This window comes from Rhinopithecus bieti, unplaced genomic scaffold (assembly GCF_001698545.2).
Source record: "Rhinopithecus bieti isolate Rb0 unplaced genomic scaffold, ASM169854v2 scaffold_15353, whole genome shotgun sequence".
Lineage (NCBI taxonomy): Eukaryota > Metazoa > Chordata > Mammalia > Primates > Cercopithecidae > Rhinopithecus > Rhinopithecus bieti.
Genome location: NW_016808067.1, coordinates 73,241 through 83,075, shown reverse-complemented (window position 1 = coordinate 83,075; position 9,835 = coordinate 73,241). Strand labels below are relative to the sequence as shown.

Sequence of the window (9,835 nt, the reverse complement as noted above, 5' to 3'; positions counted from 1 at the left end):
ATATATATGTATATATGTATACATATGATGGTTTTATACTTTCTGGTGAAAGAACACCTATTTACTAGAAAATATTAAATCTATTACTTGATGTAAAATCTCATGTTTCCACCACTGTATAATAACATTAATAACTGAGTAGAGTGGATGAGATATGTCACACACCACAGGAATTATTTGGTTGTAAAATTCTTTCATAAGGATTAGTAATGTGAATTCAGCTGAGCTCTGTGGAGTATAGCTACTCTGTCTCATTCAAAGGGTGCTAAAACCCTCTCTATTGTCATTTTCAAACATATATAAAGGCAAACAAATCCAAACAAGCAAAAAAAGGCTTGGTTATGATGTGAGAAGGTCTGATGTTAAAGTTTGGGCAGGGGGACACTTGCCATATATCACAGGTGCTTTCTCCTTCACTGAACTGTTTAACAAAACGAAATTCAGTTGAACCGAAGCTAAAGGCAACTACAACCATCTTTCCCAGTTCTTTTGAATAAATCAAGGAATAATTGTAAGTGCTTCCCTGTTCCCTGTCCTAGCCATTTCTCCAAGCCTGTACTCAGGCTCCCTCTGTGATCAATAGAGAAGACTGTCCATTTGGGGAGGAAAGTCCTTATTTGTAACCAATTCTCTTTCACCCTGACTGACTTTTGCTAGATTGCTTTTTACTTGTTATTCAAAGAGTAGTCTAAGGAGCATGAGCCATTTGCATTTGGAAAATGGCATTTGTGTAAAAGGTGACATTGCCATGGTTTTACACACTTTCCTCGAGTACGTAAAAACTATCTCCACGCCCCCATCTCTCTGTTTGATTTATAACTTGTAATTAGCATATTTTTAAGCTCCCAAGTACCAGTTTCTCAGCTGAAGATGACAAATGGCTGAGTTTTAGACACTCAACCTAGGAGACAGGATTCTCAAGCCACACACACAAAAAGTCTAATGGGCACTTTACATAATTTTTACTATAAATGCTGAGAAATTCATTTAAAGGTAAAGTCTTATTTTCCAAGGTATTTAAGAAGAGTGAAATAGGGATTAATGTTTTATGAAGTTCTCTGCTTTGTGCAGGTAATTATTTCCCTCTTTAAAACATCTAGCAATTTGATTGTATTATGCAACATCAGATCTGCAGGTACAAATTATACACATGCATGTTAATGAACAGGTTTTGTGCACATTCAAAAGTGAGGCATTTTAAATGTCAGTCCCAAGAAACCTACAGAAATATTCTAAAGAAAGAGAGCATATTTGCATGAACCTGTCATGGTTTTAAGCACATATAGTTCTGTTCCCCACTAATAACACTTTAGTCGAAATCAAACACCACACATATACGGCAAAACACTACAGTATGTAAAAACCTAACACAGCACAACACAATACAAGAAATAGTACTGAATATATTTGTTACATCCTGAATCAAACCAATAGACTATCTTGTAAACAAAATAGTAAGGTAACACTCAAAAACAGATGAACAATTTATCCACCAAGAATGTATATAGTAAGCCAACAGCTCACTGTGGAAATACACTTAGCATGGTTATTAGAAAATCACAAAGAGTAATGTAACAAGTTACCAAATTTTATGGTCATGTTCTGCTTGATAATTCAAATAGCATGGATGGTAGTTACTAGTTTTCTATTGTGTTGTTTTAACATCTCCATTGATTTTTAATGCTTTATTTTTTATCTGAATTTGCTGGCTGGCAGGTTTGCTTTGCTTAATACATTGACTGCAACACGCTTATTGTTGTGTTGGTAGAATAAGACATACGAGAAAATATATAGAAAGGCCATATGGAGGTTTCCATGGAAAGATTCTGATACTCCATAACTCTGCTGTTCAGAATTTCAGCTGAAATGGAAAAAAAAAAAGAAAGAAAGGGTGAGAAATATTGAAAGGTTATTGAATGAAGAGTCAGGAGAGTGTGGTGGGTCTTGTTCCAGTTCTGTTAACAGTGCCAAAATATCCCCAATCTGAATTTCATATTGAAATGGGGCTTTTGAGAATGATCATCAAAGAACCATGTATCTATGATAGTCTATGATACCCTTTGAGTGCTAATGTAGAGAACTGTCCTAACAGAGATGCACTCCAATGTTTAAGGCATTATTTATCTACTCAATGCCAATACTTTTTGTTGAGCGTACACCCATGTGTCCACCTTTCAACTGGCATGTACTGAGAAAACATGTTTGATACTGAACATTTTGAAATATGCAAATATTAAATACACTTTCAACTTTTTTTCTGAATGTTTTAGAGCCATGTAGAAATAGCCTTCCTGTGAAATCTGGGTATTGTATTGTACAAAATTACATTTTGGAATTTTAGAGAAATTTTCAGCACCTATTACGTATTGAAGTGATTATGTTCTGCCAAATACCTCTACATTTTCTAACGAAATCAAGCAAGAAGGAATCACTCTTCCCAAACATGCTCTGTTGGAAAGTTAATTTGACAACTTTTGTTTACCTTGATGTAAAGCAGCCCATGAAAGTTGGACAAGTGTTGGCAAAACCTACATTATCATGTTTAGTGCTATTCCCAAGTTGCCACTATCCCAAATGACACCCCTGCAAACAATTACAATTTATAGCTCCTTCAGTTATCCCATGTGCTCAAAGGTGCCTTTTAAAATCCTTCCTTATGATTGAGGGGACCTATTTATTAAATGTCCAGTTGGCTATCTGCTCTGTCCAGAACACTTAGTGTTCTAAGCCTGTGTGTCCTCAGCAGGAAAGAAGGGCTAGCTGGGATCTGGGGAACTAGTTAACTAGGGAACAGAACTGCTGCCTCCTTCCACCAAATGAAACACACCAGGTGTGAGAACTTCAAACTTTCAATGACGAAGGTATGTAATTCAGAGTTGGTACACTATTTTAGTTAGTCCCTAGAATTAATTAAAATACCTAGGAGTCTTAAGTGGCTTCAGAAGTCACATGTTCTTAAGTGAATGATTGCTCAAATGAAGTGTGTGCCATGATGGGCACCAGGCAAAGAGGAGATTGAAGGTGAAGGAGAAAAAGAAAAATCCCACAACAACAAAACTTTTAAAAAAGAGACATGATTGGAATGAAAATAATGACTCAGTTACTAAACTATGTCACTCAAAATTCAATACAATGTCACACGAGAGGCATAGTGCTTACTGTGTTTAACATAATCCTATCAGTCAAATTCTGAAAATTCTTGTTTGATCTCCAAAAATAATGAAGCTATAAAGTGGTTAAAGAATTACAATTCAAAAGTAATCTGTGCCTCTGTCTAACAAATCATATATTCCTTTAATAACAGGAAAACATTTAAGAATGTGTTAGCTCATTGAGAAAATACAGTACCAGCTGTCACTGCCATATAAAAGATACTGCATATTTGCGCTCACATTTCAATTTGGAAAATTTATAATGTGTAAATCAAGCTCTATGTCACAAGCAATGTCTATGAATGAAAATACTTACCAAAGCCTTTTAGCAAGTGTAATTGTGTAAATAAAATATGTAGCCTATAAATATTATTTATATTAATACTTAAAGAAACTTACTGTTCTACTGGGAACTTCTACATCTGTGAAACAAACATGCTGCTATTCAGTTCATCTATTGATAATTGGGGTATCTATAGTAGTAAAAAAGATTTTAGATTAAAATGGTTTCTTGAGAGAATTCTGTTTATGTTGTTATATATGTGGAACTTTTCGTCTATAAGCATGGTTCCCACTTTAATAAAGCAAAATGGCCCTAATATTATACAATAATTATCATACATATCTCCTTATAATTTCAAGACTCCCCCCAAACTTATAATTTGCCTTGTGAACTCTGCCAAGAAATACCTAAAGCAAATAAAAATCAAAACGACAAGCACATCTAATGTCCATATGAGAAGGAACTTCTGATACAATCACTGGGAAATGATAAAGATATCCATGTCTTGGAAAAAAATGTGATATTTTGTTTTCTCTCCAGTGGATCTGAAGGTAAAGGTGATGACTGTACTAAGCCAAAGTTTAAACACAATAATTAAAAATGGCAGTAAAATAAATTCTCTTGACCAATGAGGAAGCATTTAAGTAATATTAAGTATATACATTTGAGGATTGGTGTGTTACCAGTAATTAAATATAGAATATCAAGAGCAACATCTGGTAACCAATTAAAAATGAGCAAAACTCCTCTGATTCATCTTGAGATGAACAGCAAAGCACATATAGCACTCTAGAATATACACAAAAATAAAAATTCTAAATGTAACAATGGCTTAAGAAACACATAGAATCTCACCAATCCAAAAAGCATATACTGTGCATTACCAAAACATTGTAGTTATCTCTATCTGAACAGCTGAAATAAATGGCCAAACCTGATTGCCTGTAGTTGGTGCAGCGAAGGGAACGCTGGTGGCAGGTGTTGTTGCTGCAGACACAGTGGTAGGTGTAGCACCGTGCATCATGGGCACTTTCAGTTGAAAACCATAGAAGCAACATACAGGAGGGTAGAGGATTTATGCAACCATGACATTTACGATGGAATGAGGTGTGGTAGGTATCACAGCAGCAAGCCATGTGACATCATAATGACGAATACATCAGGGTGTTCATGCAATCACAGTCAGTGCAAAGCAACACAGCATGGAAGGGGGAAAATTAAAAAGAGAAAAGGGGAAAGCCAATTATAGTTACCAATATGGAAAATGGAACCATTCTCAATATTTAGTAAGGTTTCGAGCAGAATCCCATTGCAGTTTACTCAAAAGGCTAAATTTTCAGAAGGGGCTATAATGAATGCATATGAAAACAAAAATCCAATGTTACAAGAGCTATCTATCTGAAGCTAGTTAAGCAGACAAGTAACTGGATTGCGCATTCAAAATGGAATTAAGGAATCATAAATTGGAATTTAGGTTCACTGACTTATGGACATGAATGCCGTCACTAGATCTGCAGGTGCAAATGGACAGTTATATGTATACTTACCCGATCTGCATGCAAAGACATGGTAGGTAGACTGGTTGGTGTGTGGTAGGGGGGCAGATATGAAGAATACGTGAACTATGCATGCAGGTTTTTAAGTACACCTCTGGCAAACTCCTGGGAAACTTTGGCCATTTATCAAACAAATACATGGAGTACTTCAGAGTAAATCTTGTCTTCATAGCAACTATTATAGCTACAATAGTTAGCAGCTGTGAAATCTCTTGCAGGATGTTTTATCTTTGCCTTTTCTAGTTCCTATCTCTTTTAGAAAGTGTTTTGGGTGCTTTCTGATGTCTAGCTCATTTCAGAAACCAAACCAGGGAATTAATGTGTGAATGGCAATGTGTGAATGGCAAGCACACATATGTAATAATTTATCATGTCTACATCGATTGAATTCAGATTTTCTGAAAGTCTACAGAGAAAATGAATGGCCAGGGAAAAATTAACATGTGCAATACCATAGAAACCGAAAATGTACCCCAAATGGTGATTAACAAAAACTCCATAGTTATCCCTTCCACTTATCTCTAGTTACCCATTACCTAGAGTCATCCCTGTTGTCTTACATGCCAATTCTAAAAACACTCTTGTTTTCCATTTGGGAGTGCAGCAATTTACAGGAAGCAGACCCACTAAAGAATGCAATTTGCATTCCTAAGCAAAGCTCTAAAGGTGAAAGGACAAGAGAGCATCTTCAAGAAACTGTCACAAAATATGAAGGCAAAGACACATTTCTCAAACTTGCAGAAGTCTGTTCTGATTGTACACATTATGATTACAATGTATACATATTGTGCTCCTGTTGGTATTAATGGAAGTGTTTATTAATTCCTACAGAAGACAGTCAAACCCTCCCTAACAGGGTCCTCACCTCCATTGCCAGGGTTTAGATCTCGCTATGTTAGTGAGTGCTGATACCATGTGGTTGTCATTTTGAACTTTATTCTCAAGAAGCCTGTTAGTAGTGCTTTTGGGGCTCTGCATCTACTCTGGTCCACCAAGGTGATAAAGGTCAATTTGTTGCCAACTCTCAAAAGGGATGGGATAGCCTGGATTGATGTGAGATGGTAGAGTGGGACGGGGTGGGATCATTTCTCCTTGCATAGAACAGAGCTATTTTCTCCTGGTCTGTTCCTTGTGCCCATGAGGACTGTAGGAGCTGTGAACTCCCCACTCCTTCCTCATGATCTTCAGTATTAGGGCTGTATAAAATGGGTTAGAGATGGCTATCATATTGTGTTAGTGGCTAACGAAAGGATCTGTGTGCAACTGCTTGTTAAAAATCACATAACACCCAAAGAGTCATTTTGAAATGATTCTGTTGTGCCTAGCTTCTATGCCAATGGTGCCTCAGGCTAGAACACTACAGGATTTATTACACAACACTGCAGAATCCTCTGGCTTTGCTGAACTCATCCTCTGGCAACATGGGAACATTGAATGCTTTAAGTTGTATAGATAACTTTTTCAGGGAGGAATTGTTTCATTGTACTTTACAAGTTATACATTTTAAGTATTTTACAATTTTTAAATAATACATGTTAAGCAAAGAACAAAACTGCCCAGTCTGGCTAGTTTCAAATATTGAAAAAGAAACTTTAAATATTTCAGTTGCTATTATTAGGGTAGAAATAGAGAAATGACAGGGCCAGCATTTGACCACAGTGGCAACCAACTAGGACTTGAGAAAGTAGGACTATTTTGATGCTACAAAGACATAAAACAGAAAGCACCATGTTAAACCTTAACACACTCAGAAAATTTCCAGCCACATCTTTCAGTCATTCATCTTTCATAGTCACAACAGAAAAACACATTTTTTCAGATTAGAAAATGTTGATAATTTTTGTAGAAAACCTACCAATATTTGAAGCTGGTGCCATGCACAGTATTGGCCCTGTACACCATGCAGAAAAGCGTGGAAAGTAAATAAAAGAGATATTTGATTATTAAGGATTTACTGATAGAAATACATTTTAACAGAAAGATTATTTCTTTGCAATATCAATTACTCAGCACATGCAAGTCCAACAATCTCTCATGTTTACAATTACAGATTAGCTCTAAGGTCACAAACCCAGGTAATCAAAATAATTCTTGGATTCTGAGGTACAAAATGAGCTATAATTTTTCTTTAAAAGAATTAACTCACTTAAATTACATATTTATTGTGGACAAATACATCCTAAATAATTTTTATAATAAGGAGGAGAATTTTAATTTATTACACATATCATTTTCTAAATATGCTCCAGAATCTTGTATCTGGTGTCTGTATTTCTATTTAGAGTATTAATCTGTTAACACTGTCTCCTCCACTGTCTCATAGTCAATAGGACTCGACTATAAATATATGGCAAACAGGTTCCATTAAGGGAAACCTCTTAGCTGGACAGGCTTTTTATGTTGCTACTAATCTGGAAGGGATTTTTTCTGAAATTTTTGCTTATGAAACTAGATTTCATGTTGGCCAAATCTTGCAAACAATTTAAACTTGGAAACAAAGTAACTGTAGTATTAAGAAAACCTAAGATGAACAGCATAAATTTTATTATATTCAACTACCTTGACTAGACTTCCAGGGCTACTGAATTCATTCCATAGCTATAATACAAATTGGAAGTAGCCAAGGTAGAGTGATCTAACGTGTAGGTAAATTACCACAATTTTTGAAGAAAAAAAAATGCTAGGAATAAAGTCATGTCAACTCATACTGGTTTTCTCTTTTACTCTGTAGACATTATGTGTTTTCTTCTTAAGTTGGGAGAAAATATCTAAATTATTAGATATCAGTGGTTACTTATCATAAGGGATGTAAGAAAGTGCTGAAGAATTCCTTATTTCCTCTCAGAAACTATCATATAAATGTATATAAATTGTATAATTTAAATGATGGCATGAAGGACTGCTGTGGCTAGTAATTAAAGACTGGTGTTTTACGGTACCTTTCAAAATTAATTAACTGATTAATTTACTAATTAACCAATAAGTTTTCTCAAGTCTGGGTATTAACAAGGATTTCTAAATTTTTTTAAAACATATGTTATTTTCATTTAAAAATAGTTTCCAATCTTGGGCATTTAGCATTCTGTCAAAAAAAAAAAAAGAAAAAAAAATGCTGTACTCTCAATGGTTAGAATTTTCAATTTATTCTTAAGAGACTATATGCTCATTCTTTAACTACTAAACCACTGGAAGAAAATTATTTTCCCCCCAGTATATGATATCTAATTGAACAAATTTCTGGCTTAATATTTTCTATTCAACTTGGTGTAAAATAGGCTATTAAATATAGCTGAATGTAGGAGATAACAAAATATGCTGCAAAATGTCAGAAAAGATAAACTGCTATGTATTTTATATTAACTGATTCAAGAGTTACAGGCTAAAACTATCTGTTTAATCTATATTATACTATATTATGCATTTAAGGGTAGTTTTATTTTAACTACCTTTGGCATATCAAAGATATATTGACAACGCATTTCCATAATATCGAAGCTGGGAGTTTTTTCCTTTTTTTTTTTTTCCAACAACACTCTATTGTCTGTGACAGTGATACCTGAGAGTCAAGGAATTAGTTTGAGACTGAACCAAGTGAATTAATCATAAGCAAAACCAAGAAATGCTAAAAGAAAATGTTGATACCTTTTCCTAGTTTGATTTCAAACCATGAATTTTCATGTCTTATAGAAAAACAAGTAGTTCTAGATACTAGCAGATAAGCATAACTTCCTTGTTTTGTTTTTAATCAAAATACATGTCCTCCTATAAAGCTCTTTGAAAGCTGCTTTGCATTGTATACATTCACAACATCACCAAACTCGCTGCAGTGCCCAGAGCTGTGTTCTCACCTGCAGGGATAAATGCCGGCTGTGGGAGCTGCAGGTTAGTCAGAGCCTGTTGGCAGTGGAAAACAGTGGGATTAAAGACCGGGGTGGCACCACTGGGCTTTTCCAGTGCTGATCTCTTTGGTATCAGTTGCAGTGTACCAGGCTGCAGGGCCTGTGGAGGGAGAGATGGTACTAGTACTAGAGAAAGTAACAAATGTACTCAAACCAAGCAAGCACCAGTTATATAAGGTATTTCCTGGGAATCCTCCGTAAGGGTATCCATCGGGCAAGACACTGGATAAGCAGTGGCCCCACAGCAAGGTAACCAGCTACAGAGATAAGGGGGTTCACGACCGTGTGCAGTGGCTCATGCCTGTAATCCCAGCACTTTGGGAGGCTGAGACCAGCAGATTGTTTGAGCTTAGGAGTTTGAGACCAGCCTGGGCAATATGGCAAAACTCCATCTCTAAAAAAATAGAAAAATTAGCCAGGCATGGTGGTGCATGCCTGTGGTCCCAGCTACTTGGGAGGCTGAGGTGGGAGGATTGCTTGAGCCCAGGAGATCAAGACTGCAGTAGCTGAGACCACACCACTGCACTCCAGCCTGAGTGACAGAGCAAGAGCCTGTCTTAAGAAAAGAAAAAAAAGGTAGTCCACTACATGAGCAGTAGTCCAAAACAGAAAAAAATGCAAAAAAAAAAAGGTTTTCACCTTCACTAATTTAGACCTCATTTGGGCAGGATGTGACACAAAGCTACTACAGTAAACAATCATTTATAATTAATATCTCAGGGATACTCATCTGTGAATCTATAAAAATGAGATTAGCAGAAGCAACAGATAGCAGGAAAGAGATTCCTGCCTGTTAAAACTCCGATACAAATCTAGGACATAAATGGCATATAGGTGATAAAACAGATGTTGGTAGATCAGAGTCTGACACTGTCACCCCATAAAATAAAATCCAATTTATACAAAGACTTCAGGTTCAAATCCAATAACTATATATTTCCTAAC

The 9,835-nt window shown here is 35.8% G+C and overlaps 1 protein-coding gene across 1 annotated transcript in view; it reads right to left on the bottom strand.

The window, feature by feature from the left end:
* Nucleotides 1–1,380: 1,380 nt before the first annotated feature.
* MBNL3 (muscleblind like splicing regulator 3) overlaps nt 1,381–9,835 on the bottom strand; it is a 62,287-nt gene continuing 53,832 nt past the window's right edge. Inside the window, exons 6-10 of the mRNA XM_017885384.1 lie at nt 8,840–8,990; nt 6,847–6,882; nt 4,370–4,464; nt 3,552–3,625; nt 1,381–1,861 (exon numbers count right to left, since the gene is read on the bottom strand). Of these exons, the coding sequence (XP_017740873.1) occupies nt 3,569–3,625; nt 4,370–4,464; nt 6,847–6,882; nt 8,840–8,990 (339 nt within the window). The 3' untranslated portion in view covers nt 1,381–1,861; nt 3,552–3,568. The remainder of the gene's footprint in view (nt 1,862–3,551; nt 3,626–4,369; nt 4,465–6,846; nt 6,883–8,839; nt 8,991–9,835) is intronic.